General features: G+C 46.8%; 1 protein-coding gene across 2 annotated transcripts in view; it reads left to right on the top strand.

Moving 5' to 3' along the window:
• Positions 1 to 22,393, top strand: part of INTS4 (integrator complex subunit 4) — a 35,921-nt gene extending 13,528 nt beyond the window's left edge. For both annotated transcript variants that reach the window (XM_033146017.1, XM_033146018.1), the window contains exons 9-23: positions 69 to 140; positions 1,686 to 1,860; positions 2,026 to 2,231; positions 3,458 to 3,600; positions 4,182 to 4,297; positions 5,972 to 6,105; positions 7,817 to 7,974; positions 10,824 to 10,917; positions 12,719 to 12,799; positions 13,130 to 13,260; positions 16,671 to 16,730; positions 17,149 to 17,308; positions 18,789 to 18,932; positions 20,196 to 20,316; positions 21,631 to 22,393. In XM_033146017.1, coding sequence (XP_033001908.1) covers positions 69 to 140; positions 1,686 to 1,860; positions 2,026 to 2,231; positions 3,458 to 3,600; positions 4,182 to 4,297; positions 5,972 to 6,105; positions 7,817 to 7,974; positions 10,824 to 10,917; positions 12,719 to 12,799; positions 13,130 to 13,260; positions 16,671 to 16,730; positions 17,149 to 17,308; positions 18,789 to 18,932; positions 20,196 to 20,316; positions 21,631 to 21,824 — 1,989 coding nt within the window. In that variant the 3' untranslated portion in view covers positions 21,825 to 22,393. The remainder of the gene's footprint in view (positions 1 to 68; positions 141 to 1,685; positions 1,861 to 2,025; positions 2,232 to 3,457; positions 3,601 to 4,181; positions 4,298 to 5,971; positions 6,106 to 7,816; positions 7,975 to 10,823; positions 10,918 to 12,718; positions 12,800 to 13,129; positions 13,261 to 16,670; positions 16,731 to 17,148; positions 17,309 to 18,788; positions 18,933 to 20,195; positions 20,317 to 21,630) is intronic.
• The last annotated feature ends 749 nt before the right edge of the window (positions 22,394 to 23,142 follow it).

Here is a 23,142-nt window from a genome sequence, read left to right as displayed (position 1 = left end):
TATCTCACCTGTGCTGTGTTCAAAATCACCCTGTTGCTAACTTGCCTCTTTTCCCTACTTTGTCCCAGGGCTCTATGCAGCAAGTTAGTTCTCACTTCTTAGAACAGACCCTGGACAAGAAGCTGATGTCAGACCTGAGGGTACAGAAACTTAATTTATTTTTAATCATTTCTGCTATGCATCCCATGTCCTAACCTCAGCATGCTGGAAAGTTGCACGACAGGTTCCTTCCTGATGCTCCTCGGATCCTTTTCTCTGTCTGCAAGAGATCAGAAGCTGGCTTTCTGGCAGGTTGAAGCCAGTGAAATTTGAGCCTCGGCTGCATTTGCTCAGCCTTTGTCAGCTTGCAGTAAATCTCCCCCAGGCCATTCTGGTTTCTTTGGTGAAGGGTGCCCTGCGCATCTTAAGACACAGCAATTTGGCATGGAGACGCTGAATGAAGAACTACAGGCTTTGGATATTTGCAGAACTTTGGCAGCTGTTTCAAATGAGCGCCACAAGAAGGCACTGAAGATTCTGGGTGCCTTGTGTGTTGTTCTTGCTTCTGCTATGGAGTTGTGTTAATGTTACCATTCTAACAACAAGCAACAACAATTATAATTTTTTTTTGTACCCTGCCGTCTGATTGGGTTGCCCCGGCCACTTTGGGCGGCTTCCAGCAGAATATACAAAAACACAGCAGAACATCACATATTAAAATCTTCACGATAGCTTGGTATTTGAATGTGCTGGCTCTAGTCGGGCATCTAGACAGTTAATGCGCATATATATATATGTGTACAGTGGTGCCCCGCTAGACGAAAATAATTTGTTCTACGAGTGTCTTCGTAGAGCGAATTTTCCGTCTAGCGAAGCGGCAATGCAGAGCGGAGGTTTTCGCCACGAATTTTTTTTTTTCATCTTGCGGGGCAGCCTTCCGCTAGCAAATGCCGTTCGTCTAGCAAGTTTTTCGTCTAGCGAGGCATTTGTCTAGCGGGGCACCACTGTATATGTATATGTATATGTATATGGGGCGTGAGTGGTGCTGTGGTCTAAACCACTGAGCCTCTTGGGCTTGCTGATCAGAAGGTTGGCAGTTCAGATCTCTGTGACAGAGTGAGCTCCCATTGCTTTGTCCCAGCTCCTGCCAACCTAGCAGTTCAAAAGCACACCAGCGCAAGTGGATAAATAGGTACCACTGCAGTGGGAAGCTAAACGGCATTTCCGTGTGCTTTGGTTTCCATCACGATGTCCCGTTGCTCCAAAAGCGGTTTAGTCATGCTGGCCACATGACCCGGAAAGCTGTCAGCAGACAAACGCCGGCTTCCTCGACCTGAAAGCGAGATAAGAGCTGCAACCCCATAGTCACCTTTTACTGGACTTAACTGTCCAGGGGTCCTTTACCTTTACCTTATTGTCAAATGTAATCCATTCCGGAAGACTGTTCGCCTTCCGAAATGTTCAACAACCGAGGTGCAAGGGGCTGGCTGCAAGTTCAATTGAAAAAATTGGGAAAAAAATGCAGCAAAAGCCGTTCGACTTCTGAGGCATGTTCGAAAACGGAAGCATTTACTTCTGGGTTTTCGGTGTTCGAAAACTGAAACGTTTGGCTTCCTAGGCACTCAAAAACCGAGGTACCACTGTATAAGGAATTGTCTCTGCGTACCATTTCTGGCATGTGACCTTTACGCTTTTTGCATCTGCAGCGGAAGCGCACAGCCCACGAACGAGCCAAAGAGCTTTTCAGCTCCGGGGAGTTCTCAAGCGGCAGAAAATGGGGTGACGATGCTCCCAAAGAAGAAGTAGACACCGGAGCTGTGAACCTCATTGAGTCGGGTGCCTGTGGGGCGTTTGTCCATGGGCTGGAAGACGAGATGTACGGTGCGTGAAGGCTTTGCCGCCAATATCTCCCCTTAAAAAGATCCTTGCTGACTCAAACAGTTAGAAGGGGGTGTGTGTGGACCTCCCCAGCCCCAGCAAAAATACGTAGGGGCAGCCCACACCAGCTGCTCTGACCTTGTCTTTCTCTCGCTCTGCATTTCTCAGAGGTCCGCATTGCAGCAGTTGAGGCCCTCTGCATGCTGGCCCAGTCCTCGCCCTCTTTTGCGGAGAAGTGCCTCGATTTCCTGGTTGACATGTTCAACGACGAGATCGAGGAGGTGAGGCTCCAGTCGATCCATACCATGAGGAAGATCTCCAACAACATCACTCTCCGGGAGGACCAGCTGGACACCGTCCTCGGGGTCTTGGAGGCAAGTTTCCCCCCTCCCTTACCAACAGAGCTTCATTTGGTACACTTTTCGAGTTGTTCTCTACCTAGCTGTGGGGGTTTTTTTCTTCCTTGGTTGCTCCTGGTTCACGTTTTCCCATTGTTTGCTGATAGGTTCACAGCTGTCCTTCCCATAACTCTTGGGTTAATGGGGAACGAGTCACGGGCTTGTGCTCATGCTTTGCTCTTCTCATGCGTCAGTTCTCTATCTATCTATCTGTGCATGCACACAAAAGAAGTGTGCATGCACACGAAAGCTCATACCAAGAACAAACTCAGTTGGTCTCTAAGGTGCTACTGGAAAGAATTTTCTATTTTGTTTCGACTATGGCAGACCAACACGGCTACCCACCTGTATCTATCTATCTATCTATCTATCTATCTATCTATCTATCTATCTCTATCTCTCTCTATCTCTCCCCCCCCCCCCCACTTATGGGTTGCCTGATTCTGCTGTCCTGCGAAATTACGACCAACCCTAACTTGCATGATTCCCAGCGACGTAGAAAGCTGCAAATTAGCTGCCGGGCCCAATTCAAACAGCTGGTTTTGACCTATAAAGCCTGAAATGGCTCAGGACCTCTATAACTCAAGGACCTCCTGTCCCCATATAAACCCACCCGGACTCTGCATTCATCATCTAAGACCCCTCTTCATGTGCCTCCTCTGTGTGAGGTCCGGAGGGTCGCAATACAAGATCGGGCCTTTTCTGCGGCAGCTCCCTGTTTGTGGAACGCTCTCCCCAGGGAGGTTCGCCTGGTGCCTTCATTATACTCCTTTAGGCGCCACGCAAAACGTTCCTCTTCAACCAGGCCTTTGGCTGATTAATAGTTTACAGCCTTTACATGTGTTTGGGAGGGGGGAATTGTTTGTTTCGGTTTTAATTATTGCTTGTGTTTTAATCTTGTGTTTTATTCTGTGAACCGCCCTGAGATCTTGGATGAAGGGCGGTGTATCAATTTAATAATAATAATAATAATAATAATAATAATAATAATAATAATAATAAACCCAAATCAGGCTTCTGGTCCACCTGGGCCCAGTACTGTCTTCCCAGACAGGCAGTAGCTCTCCAGTGTTTTAGCACCTAAGATGGTGCCTTATACTCGCTCAAAGCAGCCCACCACTCTGGGTGTTACGCGCAGAACCCGCAAGCAAGTGCCCCCAAGAGCACCTGTAATATTCTGAGCCTTTTCATGCTGCTTTTAGGATTCTTCCCGAGACATCCGGGAGGCTCTCCACGAGCTGCTGTGTTGCACCAATGTCTCGACAAAAGAAGGCATCCATCTTGCCCTGGTGGAGCTCCTGAAAAACCTCACCAAGTATCCTACCGATAGGGATTCCATCTGGAAGTAAGTGCCTCTTCCTTAGGCCAGTGAACTCCCCTTCTGGTGGCCACATTCATTCATTCATTCATTCATTCTTTCATTGAACTTACTAGCCACTTTTCTTTTCTTTTTTCTTTACAAAAAGGAGCTCAAAGCAACTTAGAAAACACAGCACATGCACGCAGGTCCTGTTCGTTATCCAAAAATTCACTTATCCAAACACTAAGAATTATACCCCAAACTCACAGCATGCGTAGCTGATTCAGATATCCAAACAGCTGGAGTTTGCCCACTTCCTTACTTGTTTGTGCTTTGAGTATAGTTAATGCTGTTTGTTATTATTTATATGGCGGGTGTGTTGCTTTTGGTTTCCCCCCCATAAATGTTACGTTAGACAATATATTGATTGTATGATTCCCCCTTTTTTCTTTCCTTATGATATTTTGTGTGTGTGTGTGTATCGCTCTAAGTCACTTGGGCACCTTCTGGTGACAAGCGACTAGTAAGTTTCCTAAAAATTCTCAACCATCTTTGTGTTGGGGTTATTGTGAAAGGGAACCTCTGTATCTTTTAGATGTTCACCAGCTTGAATCTGTGTGTTATAGGTGCTTGAAGTTCCTGGGTGGCAGACACCCTACTTTGGTGCTTCCACTGGTTCCTGAACTTCTAGGGACCCACCCTTTCTTTGACACCCCGGAGCCTGACATGGATGACCCAGCCTGTATCCTTTTTTTTTTTGATACCCCCTCTCCTCCCCTCTGAATGATGCTTGGCTGACCAGACCACACCGAGCCGTTGTTAAAGAACCATGGTTGTCACTTGACTGACAAACCAGAACTGGAAACCGTGGGATGAAGTAGGCTTGTAAACTATGGTTTGTGCTATGTTTTGGTCTGATATCTTAAAGTATAGTTTAGGATCTGGATTTCGGGGCACGGTATGGTTTGCTGCAAACAAGAAGCAGAAACTTGTTGTCTGCTGTCTTCACGCAGAAAGGAAGGAGCGTGCAAGTCCAAGATTTGATACTGCTCGTTCTCACAATGGCAAACCGTGGTTAGCCATGACATCAGAATTTGAATGACTTTTGATTGGGTTTTATAAACAAGGATAATAGGAATAATAAATGATACAAATAGACCAAGTATTCTCACGTCACAAACATAGCAGTAATATCTACAACGTACGGATCTTGGCTCGTGACTTGATTTAAACAAAAACAAAGGAGAAAGGGTGTGGAGCAGACTTAACATTTAACATCGCATAGCCAAACGCCTGATCGGGAACCTCGTGGCTGTGCTTAGATTAAGTATGAGTAATATTTCATTATATCTGAATTGGGGAGCTTGTCCTTTCAACAGTTGAGCCACTTTAATTTCATGTATAGACGTGCCCTGGGACTCCCTTGGCACTAACTGGAACGTACGAAACAAAAAAAAAAAATCAAAAAAAAAAATCCTTCCATTGGCACCTTAGAGACCAACTAAGTTTGTTCTTGGTATGAGCTTTCGTGTGCATGCACACTTCTTCCGATATCTGAAGTGAGCTCATACCAAGGTATCTGAAGAAGTGTGCATGCACACGAAAGCTCATACCAAGAACTTAGGATTTTTTAATTTTTTATTTTGTTTTGACTATGGCAGACCAACACGACTACCTACCTGTAACTGGAACGTACGAAGCTGCCTTATACTGAGTTAGACCAGTGCTCCACCTAGCTTGATATTGTCTGCACTGACTGGCAGCTCTCCAGGGTTTCGGGTGGGTTTACCACTGAGCCACGGCCTTTCCCCAATGACATTTTTGCGCTGCTCGCCAGGGGCGTAGCATGGCAGAGGCCAGGGGGCCCGTGGCCCCGGGCGCAGAATCTTGGGGGATGGCAAAGCAGGCACCTGGCATGTGAGCACCTGCTCCTCGGCTGACGGGCTGGGTGAGCAAGTGCAAAAGGTGCTCTTCACCCTTTGCATCCTGCCCGGGGCGCAGAGGGTAAAGGACACCCTCCACGCCCCACTGCCCCCGCTGGCTCTTGTCCTTCGCCCTCTGTATCCCACCAGGCGCATGAGCACCCACCCGTCAGTGGCAGGGGCTGGGTGACTGCACAGAGGGAGCCCTCCATGCTCACCCCGTCACCACTGCTGATGGGCAGGTGCTCACATGCCGGGGCAGGGACAGGGCGTGGAGGGTCCTGTTCACTCTCCACACCCTGCTGTTGCTCGGCAGTGGCAGCAGCCTCCATCCCTGGGTGCTGGATTGATGGCTCTGGGCCCCTGCTGCTCGCTGCCCTGTGCTCCGCAACCATTGCTTCATGACCTGTGAGCGTTCTCTGTGCAGCTTCTCTCCAGAGTGTGTCCAGTTGCTTTGGAATCCTGCTTTTTCCCTTAACCTGCGGCCCAAACAGACATTGCGGTCCTGGTTCTCATTTTCAACGCTGCCAAATCGTGCCCAACCATGCCGGCGCTGTTTTCGGATCACACCTTTAGGCACTACGCTTACCTTCGGGACAGTCTCTCTCACCTCGTCCCTCCCTTGCGGGTAAGCCGGTCAGCGGTGGTAATGCATATCCTTTTTTGTTTTGTTTTGTTTCCGTTCCACTTTTGGGGAATTAACGCTCGTAGGAAGACAAAGTAGGCTGCCACTCCGGGTCCAGACAGCTACAATACGTGCTGTAGAACACAGCCTGGTGCCCTTCAAATGTTTTGAACTACAACTCCCACCCATAGCTGTCAACCTTTTCCTTTTTTTGCGAGGAATCCTATTCGGAATAAGGGAATTTCCCTTTAAAAAAGGGAAAAGTTGACAGCTATGCTCCCACCCCAGCAGTCATGCCTTGAGCTCGCGGTTAGGCCTTGATCTGGGTTCATAGAGCATTGGCCACCCTGGAGAGTCAGGGACTTCTGCAGCTGTGTGCAGAAACAGGGGTCTTCAGTCTCAGCATCTGCTTCCTGGGGGCAAGATCTAGCAGACATGAGTTGCTGTGCTCATTTGGCCCGACACTCCCATGCAGGTCATGTTTTTGCTAATAAAGAGTTAGCTCGCCTTTTTGCCTCCTGCCTTCGCCTCCGCAATGGACACGAGCTACGTGCAGCCCATCAAGCTGGCTAGAGTCACCAAAGTGCTGGGCCAGACAGGCTTGCAGGGGCAGTGCACCCAGGTCCGTGTGGAATTCATGGATGACACCAGCCGTTCGATTATCTGCAACGTGAAAGGCCCAGTCCAGGAAGGGGATGTGCTCACGCTGTTGGAGTCTGAACGCTGTAGCCAAGTTGGGTCAAAACTATCACATGTGATGTGTTTGTATAAGCCTGGTCGAAGAGTGATGAGCTACCCTCAGTCCTTCCAATAAACTTCCTTTGCCCTCCCAATCAATCAATCAATGTTAGCTCCAACTGCTTTGGTGTGATTTGCCGCTGGCTCCCCTCCGATGCCACCATGGGTCTGTAAGATGTAGCTATGAAATGATAGAGTCCTGAAATGGGAACTGTTCCACTGGAGACTGTAGTCATAGAGTGCCATTCAGCTGTGTTTTACTCAGAGGAGACCTGTTGAAGAAGAGTTTGGATTTGATATCCCGCTTTATCACTACCCTAAGGAGTCTCAAAGCAGCTAACATTCTCCTTTCCCTTCCTCCCCCACAACAAACACTCTGTGACGTGAGTGAGGTTGAGAGACTTCAAAGAAGTGTGACTAGCCCAAGGTCACCCAGCAGCTGCATGTGGAGGAGCGGAGACGCGAACCTGATTCACCAGATTATGATTCCACCGCTCTTAACCACTACACCACACTGGCTCTCAGAAGTGAATGAACATGACTGTGTTAGGCCCGTCGATTTCAGAGTGTCTGAGTAAAACGTAGCTGAATACCTAGTTTCCGGAGAGCAGTGATGAGAGAGGGCTTTTGGTTTCCTGGTTAGTTTGGGAAGCACAGCGGGCTGCATCATTCTGCCAGTGATTGGGTGCCATCTGCTTTCTATTGGTGAGCTTCCACATGTCAGAGCCTGCTTGAAGGGGCAAATTCTACCGCAGGCACTCATTTTCATGGGTCTTCTGGCTCTTGCTCTGCGGCGGTCCTTTTGGAAAAACAACGGCATGTCTTGAAGGTGGTCCCCATCTCTGATTGCTCCCTGGGGAGCAGTCACTGAAATGCCGTCACTGAAGATGGATAGCAAAAGTGCAAATGGGAGACCGAAAATTCCAAAGTGGAACGTGATCTGCTGAACTTAGCTCCTCTTTCTCTCTCTGCTTAGTTGCCTGGGAAAAAGCTGGCGTCATCACCTGTGTCCACCGGCCTCGCCCTCCAGGAAGACCCTTCCCATGAATTCCTGCAGCAGAGCCTCGAAAGAGTTTTCAACCTTCAGCACCTAGACCCACAGGGCACACAGGAGCTGCTTGAATTCACAATTCGGTAATAGTTTCTGAAAACTAGGAGGTTGCATTGACCCTTTGCCAATTTGAGGAGCCTTCGGCTATGTTTTGTGTGTGTGTGCTTTTCAGTTTCAGGGTTCCACTGGTTCCTTAAAATGTTGCACCTGTTGAACAGTGAACCTGTGCAGATATCCTTAGTCCTCTGGTACAACTCTTCCTCTTTGCATTGCATAAACGTTAACTGGCGCAGGATCTGAGAGTGGAATGAAACTTTGGCGACAGGGAGCCCTCGATTCTGCTGGGTCATTGAGGGCTCTGTTTCCCCAACATGATTTGTGGTATCTATTATTTATTTTATTTACCGTATATTCCGGTGTATAAGACGACTGGGCATATAAGACGACCCCCAGCTTTTCCAGTTAAAATATAGAGTTTGATATATACTCGACTACAGATTTTCCACCCGGCGTATAAGACGACCCCCAACTTTTGAGAAGATATTCCTGGATTAAAAAGTAGTCTTATATGCCAGAATATACTGTAAATTTATATCCTGCCCCTCCTCACAAAGGAGCCCAGGGCAGCAAACAGCAAGCAATAAATCTAATTACAGGTAGGTAGCCATTAGTCTGCCATAGTCAAAACAAAATTAAAAAATTCCTTCCAGTTGGTCTCTTAAGATGCTATTTTGTTTCGACTATGGCAGGCCAGCATGGCTAAAGAAAAATACCAATAACAAATTTAGCTGGTCTCTAAGGTGCTACTGGAAGGAATTTTTTTAGCAAGCAATAAAAGCGTTGAAGCCCCTTAAAAACAATCCCAATGCAGATGCAGACCTGACTGCTTCAGACTTATTTATTTGGTTGTGTTTATGGGATGCCTCGTCAAATAAATTCTCCAGGCACACCACGAAGATAGAAAGAATACAAGCTTGTAACAGTAAAACCATGCAGCAATAAAACCCACAGTGAGCTCAAGAGGCAATTGCAGGTGCTCGTTTTAAATACTTTTACAAATTGAACAGTGTTATCCAGTTGCCCACAGCTATGTTTCAGAAGTAAGCAAAAACCACTGTGCTTGACAGTAGAACAGGCTGCCATGAGAGGTGGTGGAACTTTCCTTCCTTGGAGGTTTTTAAGCTGAGGTTGGGTGGCCATCTGTTGTGGATGATCTAGTGGAGATTCCTGCATTGGGCTAGATGATGATGATGATGATGATGATGATGATGATAATAATAATAATAATAATAATAATAATAATAATAATAATAATAATAATAAAAATAATAATAATAATAAAAAATTATAATTATAATTATTTTATTTATACCCTGCCCTCCCCAGCCAAGACCGGTCTCAGGGCGGCTAACACTGAATATAAATACAGTAAAAACATTAAAAAACAATAACAAAAACAAAAAAGTTGATTAAAATATAAGTTAGAATACAGTTTAAAATGCATCTTAAAATGCAGCCTCGTTTTAGTGGTAGCCTATAGATCAAAGCCATAGGGGGGGAAACGTCCCAGGGGAAATTCATATACAAATCCCATATAACGGGTTCAAGTGAATGAATGAATGAGAGGGGGGGTTAGACTGAGTCCAGCCCAAAAGCCAGGCAGAACAGCTCTGTCTTGCAGGCCCTGCGGAAATATGTCAAATCCCGCAGCGCCCTGATCTCCTGTGGTAGGGCGTTCCACCAGGCCGGGGCCAGAGCTGAAAAGGCCCTGGCCCTGGCTGAGGCCAATCTAACCTCCTTGGGGCTTGGGACTTCCAAAGTGTTGTTATTTATGGACCTTAAGTTCCTTCACGGGGCATACCAGGAAAGGCAAGTGGTTAGACTGACCCCCAGGTAGGGACGAAGCCTGCGTGCCCTCCTGGCTACTCGAGTCCAGGGGCACATTGGTAATATGTGATTGTTCCCCAGCTTGAAGAACAACACACACGAGCCGTGAAGGCTAAAAACTACTTTATTGCAGATTAAATGCAGAGTATGTCTCTGCTTGCCAGCTCATGATTTCAGAGCTGTCCATAATAGCGTCCAGCATCTCTCAGCCAGAACTGAAAGTAAAATACAACAGTACAGTAAAAACATCACATGTGTGAGAAAGCTAGTATGACCAGTGGCTTTCCCACAGGATGAAAACAGACACAATAGTCATGTGAACCTCGCTGCTGAGGCGTTCACAGCTCGGCTTGTAATAATAACACAACAGGTACGAGGATCCTTGGCCGCACAGGGCTTTAAAGGTCAAAACCAGCACCTTAAACCTGGCCCTATACTCCACCAAGAGACAGTGCAGCTGGTAAAGCACTGGATGAATGTGACCCCGCGGCAAGGACCCCGTAAGGAGCCTCGCCGCGGCATTCTGCACCCGCTGGAGTTTCTGAGTCAGCTTCAGGGGCAGCCCCGCGTACAGTGAATTACAGTAATCAAGCCTGGAGGTGGCCATTGCCGCATGGATCACTGTGGCCAGATCGGGGCGAGAAAGGTAAGGGACCAACTGCTTAATGCGGCGGAGATGGAAAAATGCCACCTTTGCTGTAGCCGCAACCTGTGCCTCCATAGAGAGGGAGGCATCGAAGGTTACACTCCAGTTCTTGACAGAGGGCACTGGCACTAATTGAGCCCCCGCAAGAGATGGGAGATGAGATGACGGTCGGAGTCCCAACTCTACAATTCTGCAATGTTGGCCACGCCCCGTGACATCCTTGTTGACTCGCTTTTTATTCTCCATTTATTCCTGGGAGCGTACAATCGAAAGAGACGTCAGAGCTCATTAACTCACAGTAGCACATTGTGATAACCGCCTCTCAGTAAACAAAGCAGGCTCCCCTGCCACCCCATTAAAAACCAAGCATGTTTCTAACCCTCTTCCTCTTTGCTCTAGGGACCTTCAGAGGTTTGGAGAGCTCCAGTCCGACTTGGCTGGGGCGGCCGACTTCTCGGCCACTTACCTTCGATGCCAGCTGCTTCTTATTAAGGTAGGCCTTCCTCTCGAGCAACACCTGGTCCTCTTTCCTGAACTTTCCCAATGTGTTGTGGGGCGATGCCCATGCCGCTTAAAAACCAAGCAGACAGCGAACACCACGCAGGCTGTTCAAAGCCAGTCAGACCCGGAGTGCGTGTGTGTGTGTGTGTGTTCATGTGTTATTTCATGCCCAAAGCGCAGAGGCCCCCTGCTTTGCTCAGTGTGAAATTGCCAATTTGTACCTCCAAACGACTGCAGAGGAAGCCCGGGAAATCACGGAAGATGTATTAGGTAAACAGAATTGGGATTCAGCACATTAGCTAGGAGCTGACTCGGCAGCCTTTGGAGCTATGGCAGTTGCTGGCTTTTGCAGGGAGAAAAATTCTAGCTTCCTTCGGCATTCCCCAACCCCCAATGCTGTAAACTGGGTACACGATCTGTTAAGATGCAGAAATGGTTGGTAAGTGGATGGAGACTTCTTGGTGTGGGACAGTCAACGTACCCTCCAAAATTCCATGATGAAAATAGGGACACCCTATCGCATAATAATGATATTTTCTTTTATTTTTGTTTTATTCATTCATTCATGACTGGGTTGTCCCAGCCACTCTGGGCAGCTTCCAACATACATAAAAAAACATCATAAGACATTAAGCATTTGAACATTTAAAAGCTTCCCTACACAGTGCTGCCTTCGGATGTTACTTACATCCTTGGCTCGTGTGTGTGTGTGTGTGTGTGTGTGTGTGTGTGTCGCAGAACTCCATACCTTCTAACATTTCTACAGTGAAAATAGGGATGTCCTAAGGAAAAGTGGGACATTCCAGGATCAAATCAGAAACCAGGACGGCATTTGTAAATTCAGAACTGTCCCTGGAAAATAGGGAGACTTTGAGGGTCTGTGTGCAGCAGAAGCTGCTATAGCCAGTGAGTTGTGTGCAGCTCTTTAGTGTAGATGAACGCTCTGCTGTTCAGTAAGCACGAGAGAAACCCCATGGGAAGATAGAAGCTTACCAAGCTGTGTGCTGAGTTTTGGGCTTAGCTGAATGTCATTTTCTGTGTTTATTTTTTCATGAAACCTTTAGACCATTCAGAGGATCACAGGGTGGGTTGCAAAAGATTTTAGAAGCAATCATTTAACACGAAGTGGTCAGCATTAAAATAAAATATAATGAAACCAAGATTTGCAGCCAGCAGCAGACAGAAGTTACCATGCTCTAGATCATGAGCAAGAACACTTTTTTCACCCCATGGCCCACATCCCCTTAGTGACAACCTCTTTTTTTGTGTGGTGGGGCATGTGCCATTGTTGGGTAGGGACAGAGGCAAATGTGGCTGGAGCAACAAATACCCACTTTGTCTTTTGAGCAGAAGAATATTTTCTATGCACACTCTCACACCTTCCTTCAGGCAAGCAAGAAGCATTGTCAGAGCTCAAAGGCACAGTCTAGCCAGGCAGAAACAGCTGGGGAGGGTGCAAACCAGGGCTAGGGATACCTTGGGAGGGCCTCCATGTTCAGGAGCAGTGTATCACTCAGTGCCACTTGCTGGACAAGCCAACCATGAGAGAGGGCTGCTGGGGTTCCTTTCTTGCTTGGGAGCTTCCTTCAGGCTCCTGTGAGAAGCGGCTTGCTCTGCCCTGAAAGGCCTTTTGACTTGATCCAGCAAGGGGGATGCCCTTATAATGTCCTGAGAAGGAAGGCAAAATGACATCCTTTCTTCAGTTTGCCCTCCAGCCCAAAGAGCCCAGCTTAGGTTTTGAGACCCGGGTTGCACAGGCCATACTGCAGCTAATTCCTGGACGTGTCTTTCAGGCTCTCCAGGAGAAACTGTGGAATGTCGCGGCCCCGCTGTACTTGAAGCAGAACGCCCTGGCAGCAACCGCTGCAAAACAGGTAAGGCAGGGTGGAAAAAACGAACACGCCTTTCAGAGAGGCAGAAATCGCTGAGCATTTGTAGGCTCCTTGTGTGTGTGTGTGTGTGTGTGTGTTTTTACTTAATTATGTGCCATTGGCTTGCAGATTCCAGGAAAGCGAGTGGCCCTGTTGAGAGCTTCCTTTAATAAAAATAAAAATAAAAATCTAATGCTTAATAGTAGCACAGAAATGCTACTATTTTTTGCCTCAGTCTGTCTTGAACTAGTTCTGCAGATTCCCATCTGTCTGTGCCAGTACCCCGGTGGTAAATCTGTCCAGAACTGAGAAAAGTGCTGCTTCCTTGTCTAGATTATGGAAGAAACGTACAAGATGGAGTTCATGTACAGCGGCGTTGAACACAAGCAAGTGGTCATCATCCACCACATGAGGCTGCAGGCGAAAGCCTTGCAGCTGATAGTAACGGTGCGGACTACGAGAGGGTAAGGGAAATCTCCGAGCTTCGGGATGTTCTGGACCTGAACTGCAAGATTTAAATAGCTGGAGGCAAATGGTGTGGTTGGCCGTGGAAGGTTCAGAACATGTTGGATACTGGGCAGCTAGCGGGGTAGAATAGCAGTGATGTTGGGATTGCTTACTCGGAGACAATGCCCCTGTGATTCTGGACAAACAGAAACAACAGACCATGTGCTTCTCCAGTGCCTATATTATAGAGACATCTGTATTAACCTCATCTCCCCACTACTCCATAAGTACCCAGGGCTCACAGGACAATTCTAGTTACAGGTGGGTAGCCGTGTTGGTCTGCCATAGTCAAAACAAAATCGAAAATTCTTTCTAGTAGCACCTTAGAGAGGACAATTCTATACCTCCCTGCTGCTTTCAGATACCAACCCTGCTACAACATACGGCGTTGCCAGGTGCTGCACAGCAGCGCTCAAAATTCATCGGATGATGAACTGTGCCACAGAATAGATTTAATAAACACTCACATCAGAGCGGTCTTGTCAGGGAACTGTCCCCAGCGCAGCGCAAGGTGGTGGAAGGGCTCTCGGGATGCTACAGAGAGCCCTGGCCCCACCTGACCAGCAGCACCTCCTCTGGCAGTGGAGGGAGCAGCGAGGTTTCTAGCGGGGAGGGGCATGGGTCTCAGCAGATGGAGGGTCGAGGCTCTGGGGATGTCGGAAAGACCCTGCACTCCCCTAGCCCCAGGGGCGAGGAAGGAGGCACGCAATTTCCGTCGCCCCAAAGGCGTCGAGGGGTGAAACGAAAGGATGGAAGGTGGGGTTTTCGTATACTGAAACTCTTTTGTTGGGGTCGGAACCGGAAGGGGCCATTCCCGGATTCTGCCGATGTTTGATACAGACATGAACTTGTTAGCTCTGCACTGTACATAGTATGCACAATAAAACTACAAAAGGAAAGGTCGGAGTTTTGCTTGCTTACTCATGAGCAACTAACCGAGGACCTTACAGCTCTCTAAACGGATGGTGTAGTGGTTAAAAGCGGTAGACTCGTAATCTGGTGAACCTGCAGCTGCTGGGTGGCCTTGGGCTAGTCACACTTCTCTGAAGTCTCTCAGCTCCACTCACCTCACAGAGTGTTTGTTGTGGGGGAGGAAGGGAAAGGACAATGTTAGCCGCTCCGAGACTCCTTCTGGTAGTGATAAAGCAGGATATCAAGTCCGAACTCCTCCTCCTCCCTCCTCCTCCTCTTCTTCCTCTTCTTCTACTTCTTCTTCTTCTTCTTCTTCTTCTTCTTCTTCTTCTTCTTCTTCTTCTTCTTCTTCTTCTTCTTCTTCTTCTTCCCTTTTATGCACTTCCATATCCATGCTCCTAACCCTTCTTTTAGATTCTTATAGTCTTTTATATATACCTTCTATTTTAATGCTTTTAGCTTTCCAACACATTTTATAGATTTTAAATGATTGTACCCCACCCTACTTATGCTGGTCTATGACCATAATAAAGAGTTGATTGATTGATTGATTGATTGATTGATTGATTGACTGATGGATGTTGGGATTAGATCCTGGAGTTGTTCATTATGCCTGCATTGCAGTCGGGGAGCTGAGGCTGGGAGATAGTGGTTTGCAGAAGCCACCAAATGAGCTTGCAGTGGTGCAGCTAGATAATTTTAGATCCTGGACTTAGTAGTATGACCAGGTTGTGTGTGTGTGTTGTCCCTTTAGATGCACATGTGTGTTACTTCAGTTGTGAAGCCCACAGTTAACGTTTTTCTTTTTCCGATCACCACCATGAGAACATTAAAAGAGCCTTGCTACTGGATCAAACCGAAGCAGGCACAGCACCGTTTTCACATCTTGTGCTCGTGTTCGTGAGCAGAACTCTCGTGAGCAGAACTCTCCATTCCAAGTTTTCCAGCTGCTTCCAAATTCCTGACATGTTGCAGCAACAAGCAAGCAATTTACTCAGCTCTGGTTTAAAAGAAAGGGTTGGAAATCAATACTCCGAGCGTGTGCAGTTTTGCACTTTCTCTTAAATCACAGCTTCTGCATACTTTCAGCACTAAGAAATGCAAACTGACACTCCCTCCCCCATTTATTAGGTGCAGGAAGTATTGATATGCAAAACACCTATAGAAAAACATTGCACATACACCTTCCTTCTACAAGAATAAATCCTAGCCTTTCGTTGCTATTCCTGCAATTTACCAGCAGACAACACAGTTTTACCAGATGCTTCTGTAACTAGCAGAAAGATATCCTGACTCCTAGAAAAAAAAAACCAACTTAACCTTCTTAAACTAAATGTAACTCCTCACATTATAAAACAAAACGCTACCTATGAAACCCGACACAGTTAAAGAAAACACACCTAACGCATCAAAATAGCTATCTCATAAACCTTACCTTACCTTATTAATAAACTCCACTCAAATATATAAACAAAGACTTGAAAAACTCACTTTAGCAAACCTCTCTTAACAGAACACTCAACAGCGCCTTCATGACTGCAGGGATAAAATGGCTTTTTCGTTTTGGCTGCCCTGATGCTAAGCATGTTTATCTGGACATAAAGCAGCATTTTGTTATTGAAAAGTATAATATACTTTTTTTTAAAGTAGCAATAATAAAATGAGCATCCACAGCCATGTTCATGCCTGGCAGGCCACCCACTGACCATAAACACAGCAAGAATTTAAGGATGCTGTGGTGACCAGGGTCAGCCTGTGCCAGCTGAGATTCTGACCTAGGCTTGCTTGCTGCTGCCTTCGTTGTCTCCTCTCTGGGTAGCCACTGGGAGCCCCTTTCGGCTGTGGGGTGCTAGGCTTTGGTCCTGAGTTCCAGCCTTAGCTGCCCCACTGTGAGCTCACACCCGGCCATTATGCTAACCAGCCCATATACAGTGGTACCTCGGGTTACGTACCCGATCTGTTCCGGGGTGCCGTTCGCACCCCAAAAAGTACGTGACCCGAGCGTCCATTTTGCGCATGCGCAAAGTGCGGTATCGTGCTTCTGCGCATGTGCGAACTGTGCAGAATGCTTCTGCACCTGCGCAGTCCGCACGGCGAAATTCATTTCCGGGTTAGCGGGGTTCGTAACCCGGAAAAATGCAACCCGAAGCGGACGTAACCCGAGGTACCACTGTACTTAAAATTCTGGTACGGAACATCTGCATTTTTATAATGGACATTAACTGCAATGCAACACACACACACAAAATTGTACATTGAAAAGGGCATCATGGCTTCATAAACAGCTCTGATTTTTCAGAAGACACCTGGAGGCAGCCCTGTACAGGGAAGTTTTTTATGTTTGAGGGGTTTTTCTGTGCTTTTAATATTTTGTTGGAAGCTGCCCAGAGTGGCTGGGGCAACCCAGTCAGTTGGGCGGCATATGAATAATAAAATGGTTGTTTTTCATTTCCAGAGTGGAACCTCTCTTCGGAATGTGTGAGAAGTTTTTGCAGGAGGTGGACGCTTTTCAGAGGTATGTTTTCTTGTTTGGGGGGACTCGAGCTCTGTACCTAGGCTCTATCATGTCAGATACAGGTGGGGAACTCAAAAGGACTCGGTGCTCCTCTATATAAAAATAAATAAATTAAAAGCCCCCTTTCAGCTCCTTATTGGCAGCTGCGGAGTCTACATCCAAACAAGCATGGTTGCTTTTTTCCTGTAGCTGCGCAGCAAGCAAAATCGAAGGCCAACCTCTTTCACCACGGGCTCTTTCCAAGCTTTTGCTTTGAAAGGCCCAGGCAAACCGTATGGGATTTTCTTGTGGGTGAGACTAAGGTTGTCCCAGATACAAGTCTAGCGATTCCTGGGGTGTGTGTGTGTGTGTCCCTTCTCTGAGCAGAGGGTAGATCAGGATCCCAAACTTTTCCCCATGCTCTCCCTTTTTCACACAGATGTTTCATTTCTGAGCTCCCTCATATGCAAGACAGTTTTGTGGACAGACTCCTGGACCTGATGCCCAGACTAGTGACGTCAAAGCCTTCCGAAGTTGTCAAGATCCTGCAGGCAACGTTGCGGCAGAGTTGCTTCCTTTGCCTTCCTCTGCCTGAGAAGGTGAGTATCTGAAATGCTATATAAGCATACTTTGTAAATTTTATTCATAACGGATGTGATGGGATGATCATCGGCTATGTACTTTTTGATGTGTTTTATTTATTGTCATGTTTGTAATTATATAAATCTTTTCATGTTGTAAGCTGCCGTGAGCATTGTTTTAACTGTGGATGGTCGTACAGGTGAAACTCGAAGAATTAGAATATCGTGGAAAGGTTCATTTCTTTCAGTAATTCAACTTAAAAGGTGAAACTAATATATGAGATAGACTCACGACATGCAAAGCGAGATATGTCAAGCCTTTATTTGTTATAATTGTGACGATTATGGCGTACAGCTGATGAGAACCCCAAATTAACAATTTCAACTTTGGGGTTTTCATCAGCTGTGCGCCATAATCATCACAAATTATAACAAACCAAGGCTTGACATATCTCGCTTTGCAGGTCACGAGTCTATCTCACATATTAAACTCCAGTACTAATGAAAACAATTGCTTACGTAAATGGACTTTTCCACAATATTCTAATTTTTCGAGTTTCACCTGTATGTATTCCTAATAATCCAAAATATGAAAGGGGGGTGGGTTACCTGTGCATAGCACCTCTTTCCTCCTCCCTTCTCAACTAAGCAATCAAAATAGGAAGGTTCTCCCCCACCCTCATTTTTTAATTAAATTAATAATTAATCATGCATAAACAATCATAAAAATGTGCACCCCACCGCCGAGACCAACCTCCCAAAAATTTGACACCTCTTGCGCTGGTTTAACCTCTTTCTGTTTTAACAATACAAATTCTACAAACACCCTCCATATCTCTTCAGAATAATTTCTCCTACATGTTCCCCGTCTTATCTTAATGGCACGTGTTAATTTATATCCCAAACCTCTTTGTACTATTCTTCCATTTTATATTCTGCTTGCCCCTTCCACTCATGGTTCTAACCATGGTTTCCTACTTCATCCAAACCGGAAAAACCATGGTTCCCAGTGACAAAACAAAGCAGGATATTAAAACGTGGTTTGAAGTTGCAAAGAGTACCATTTATGGAGGAAGGCTTGCTCATATCTCAGCATACCAAGCGGTGATAATAATCATTTGAACTAGATTGTGCTACATTTCTAGAATAGAATAGACTAGACTAGACTAGACTAGACTAGACTAGAATAGAATAAATCTTTATTGTCATTGTCCCCTTGCGGGAACAATGAAATTCCTCGGTTTCTAGAGTCTGTTGAAATTGTTTAGGGTCCTGGGATCCTGCAGCCGTTTTGCTTTGGCCAACTGCATGTACGCTGCAGCTCCTTCGTTGCTGCCTCTGTAAATTGACAAACTGCTGATTATATTTTCCCAAGCCCAAATAAAAAAGTGTGTGGGGGGGGGGGAGGGAAGGATAACAAACATGAATTTTGAGAAGTGTGTGTATGTGTGGAATGTGTGGAAGTGTGTATGTGTGATTTGGCATCTTCCTTCTGCAGATCCACCGAGCAACTGCCACCATTATCGAGCCAGCAGGAGAATCAGACAACCCCTTGCGCTTCACGTCGGGATTAGTTGTTGCGCTCGATGTTGATGCAACTCTGGAACACGTGCAGGATCCTCAAGGCACTGTTAAAGTTCAGGTAAGGGGAATAAAAACATTAAGGACCGCCTCAATGGTCGGAACCAGCTTTTATCAACCTGGCGCCCTCCAGCTGTTTGGGACTCCAACTCCCATCAGCCCCAGCCATCATGGCCTTTGGTCAGGGATGATGGGAACTGTAGTCCAAAACTTGGGGAAGGCTGCCTTAGCCCCATGCCTGCGCGTGGAGTGTGATGAAGTAGAGACTGGAGCAGCGCCACGCTTTTAGGCGGGTGGGCCTGGGAGAAAAAAACCTCTTTTCTGTCTGCATTTAAAGTCAAACCTGTTTAATTCGCTTTTTCTGAAACAATAAAGGGACCGGAACATTTGTACTTCTCCAGATTTTGCAGTGCAGTTCTGCAGCCAAGTAACATGCGCTGGGATAAAGCGTGCCTTAAAAATTAAAATGCTAGTGACAAATAACACACACACATTCAGTATAATGGAGAAAGCTGCTTTGCAAAAATGTGTATCTTGGGCAAAATTGCACAGAGAAATGTGTTCGTTGGCAGAAATGCATACTGAAATGCTGATTAATTTTCACGGGGACTTTTAAAACAAGAACGGCAAACTGATGTAGAAATGTGGAGAAGTGTAGTTAAGACGGGGAAAACGAGAAAATGAGAGAAACCGAAATGGACAGATTTGCCCATCGCTAGATGTGTGTGTTGGGTGTGTGTGTTGGGGGCGGGTCTTCTCGCTTCAACAACTCTCTTTTGCACACTGTTGCCTGCAAAGAAAACCCAACACAAAAACTCCAGGCAGCCACAAAGAAGCTCATGATGCATTGTTGAAGCAAGAGTACCTGACCTTGGGGAGGCTGGGCTAAAACTGTGCCAGTGTGGTGTAGTGGTTAAGAGCGGTAGACTCGTAATCTGGGGAATGGAGTTCGCGTCTCCACTCCTCCACATGCAGCTGCTGGGTGACCTTGGGCTAGTCACACTTCTCTGAAGTCTCTCAGCCCCACTCACCTCACAGAGTGTTTGTTGTGGGGGAGGAAGGGAAAGGAGAATGTTAGCCGCTTTGAGACTCCTTCGGGTAGTGAAAAGCGGGATATCAAATCCAAACTCTTCTTCTTCTTCTTCTTCTTCTTCTTCTTCTTCTTCTTCTTCTTCTTCTTCTTCTTCTTTTCTTCTTCTTCTTCGTCCCTCTTTCATTGTGCACACGATTATGCCCTACATAATGCGACTAACGTTTGCATAGGGCTTCCGTGTTCCTGACTCCCTGTGCCTCAGCACTGACAAATCCCACTCTTCCCTTCCAGGTCGTATATCCCGACGGGCAGGCCCAGCTCATCCACCCTAAACCGGCAGACTTTCGAAACCCCGCTCCCGGAAGGCACCGGTTAATTACTCAGGTTTACCTCTCTCACACTGCCTGGACAGGTAAGGAGGATGCTGGATCCAGTGGATCTTTGGTTCTGCACGGGGAAGTCTTTACGGTGCAGGTTTTGCTTGAGCACTTCCAGAACCTTAGGGGTTCTGTGGCTTCTTTCTACTGCTGGCGGCGGGCGGAAACCAATGCAGCAAGTCGCCAGAAAAGGCACAAGATATATGATGGTTTGAATTAACCGCCCGTCTCCTAGAAAATGCCACGCATTCAGTGCTAGAGAAAAGATTTCAACGTGGTTCAAACTATAGGAGCTCGCTCTTGTTGGCTCAGCAGTTTATATGAGAACAACAGACAAATGCTTGTTAAAGAAACAAACCAGACTAGGGCAATTTAAAGTTTGTGATGCAGTACTTCATATATGGAGAAGCTATAGCCTTCCAGATATTATTGCACTCCCTGTTCCCAGCAGCCTCAGACAGCATGGCCTAAACAGGGATGATGGGAGATTAATAATAATAATAATAATAATAATAATAATAATAATAATAATAATTTATTCCCCAGCCACTCTGGGTGGCTCCCAACAGGATATTAAAAACACAATAAAAGATCAAACATTAAAAACTTCCCTAAACAGGGCTGCCTTCAGATGTCTTCTAAGAGTCAGATAGTTCTTCTGGGAGGGCGTTCCACAGGGCGGGCGCCACCACCAAGAAGGCCCTCTGCCTGCTTCCCTGTAACTTGGCTTCTCGCAGGGAGGGAACAGCCAGAAGGCCCTCGGTGCTGGACCTCAGTGGAACTGAACGATGGGGGTGGAGACGCTCCTTCAGGTTCCACAGGTCCCCCCACCCCTGCCATACTGCTTGTTGCACTCAAAGACAATCTGTAGTTTAAGGCAGGGGTGCCTAGCTTTTGTTTTTGACCTTAGGTCTGCCTGCACTGGATATCAAGCTACAGGGAACCAGGCAGAGGGCCTTCTCGGTAGTGGCGCCCGCCCTGTGGAATGCCCTCCCAGCAGATGTCAAAGAGAACAACTACCACCAGACTTTTAGAAGACACCTGAAGGCAACCCTGTTTAGGGAAGCTTTTAATGTTTGATTATTGTATTTTAATGTTTTGTTGGAAGCCGCCCAGAGTGGCTGGGGAAGCCCAGCCAGATGGGCGGGGTATAAATTATTATTATTATTATTTATTAGCTGCCAGAAACCACAGGAGGGGGAGAGCACTGTTGCTCTCAGGCCCTGCTTGCAGGCTTTCCTCGAGCACCTAGTTGGCCACTGCGAAAGCAGGATGCCGGACTAGGTAGTCTAACCTGGCAGAACTCTACTTATAACTTCTTCTAACTCGCTCCCTTTTTACACCCCCAGAGCCCTGTCAGATCGAAGTGCGGCTGCTGCTGGCATATGGTTCGGATCGAAACAAAACATCCACGAGGCTCTCGCGCAGCACCTGGGGAGACAGTCTGGATCTGCCCCCCCAGGCCGAGAACAACATTGAAGGAACCATCCCTTTCAGCAAGCCTGTCAAAGTTTACATCATGCCCAAGCCAGCCAGGCGGTGATGGCTGCTATTGAAGAACCCTTTTTTAATTGATAGGATTCCTGGGGGAGATTTGAGACCCTTCTAAGCTCGGTTGGGACTGCAGTGCAAGGGGGGGGGGGAAATCACCCTTAAAATCAAGCGTTTTTGTCTTCGAAATGTTTCCTGGCTGCCAGAAACTGAGACACTCCGGGATTGAATCAACCACCAAACCGGCTTCCCATCTGACTGATCGTCAGAGCTGCTGCGGATACACAGAAGGCTTTCTGGGTGCCCCAGTGCTGCTAAAGGTCCTCAGCCATGCCAAGGACATGGCTCTTCCACACTTTCCAAAACTCACAGAGGCCACAGGCCAGCCTCCGATTGAGGAGGAAACACATGGCTGGCAGGATGCTGTGGGCAGAGGCTCAGCAACAGCCAAGGACTCCTGGCATCCTCCATTGAGAAAAGTCCCGGAGTCGATTATTTCTCTGTGCCTGCTGTATATGTATTAAATTGGGAAGGGACAGTTCTTTTCCTATGAGCTGATAACTGTCTGCAGCAATCTTCCTTGAGAACAACTCTCTTATCTTAAAAGTGTGGTTCATAGCCTCTCCTGCCATTGGGACCACCATTAATTTATTCAAGGCTCTCTGATTTTTAAACATGTGCCACTGTACCTCTCAGTGTAGCTGGGGCCTGCTGCGAGCAACACCCCTTTGGTTAGCCATGCCATTTTGGTTATTTCATAAATGGATTTAAGTAATAATAAACATCTGCAGCCAGTTATCCAGGTATGGAATGGACTAGCAGTTTAAATAATGGGGTCATGCAGGTTGACCTCAACATCTGAAGGCATAAATGGACATGTTATCCCCCATCCCCAGAGAAGGCTCCTACTCTATACCATTAACTCAAAACTCTGTTTCTCAAACTTGGGTCCCCAGATGCTGTTGGACTACAACTCCCATCATCCCTGACCACTGGTCTTGCCAGCTAGGGATGATGGGAGTTGGGTCCCCAGCTGTAGTTGGACTACAAGTTTGAGACAGACAGACTTAAAACATCGCAATGAGCGGCCAAAGGCAGCTTGCCTATGGCTTGATTAGCTTCCTGATCTTGCCTGTCTGCCCAGAGCTACAAGACGCTAGACCATTTTTCCTAACAGGCAGAAATTCAGCCGGTGGGGAGGATGCGAGTCATTGAAATTAATGTCCATTGCTAACTTAGATCCACAAATTTCATTGGGTGTCCTCTATGAGTTATGACCAGTATTGGAAACAGCCCATTGCAATGGATTGCTTTGAAGTCATTTCTGCACCAGGTAAAGCAAATTTTAGCCTCACAACCCTCCCGACCCG

Source organism: Lacerta agilis, chromosome 4 (genome assembly GCF_009819535.1).
Source record: "Lacerta agilis isolate rLacAgi1 chromosome 4, rLacAgi1.pri, whole genome shotgun sequence".
Classification (NCBI taxonomy): domain Eukaryota; kingdom Metazoa; phylum Chordata; class Lepidosauria; order Squamata; family Lacertidae; genus Lacerta; species Lacerta agilis.
Note: the sequence above shows the minus strand (reverse complement) of the source record. Positions and strands in the feature narration are given on the sequence as shown.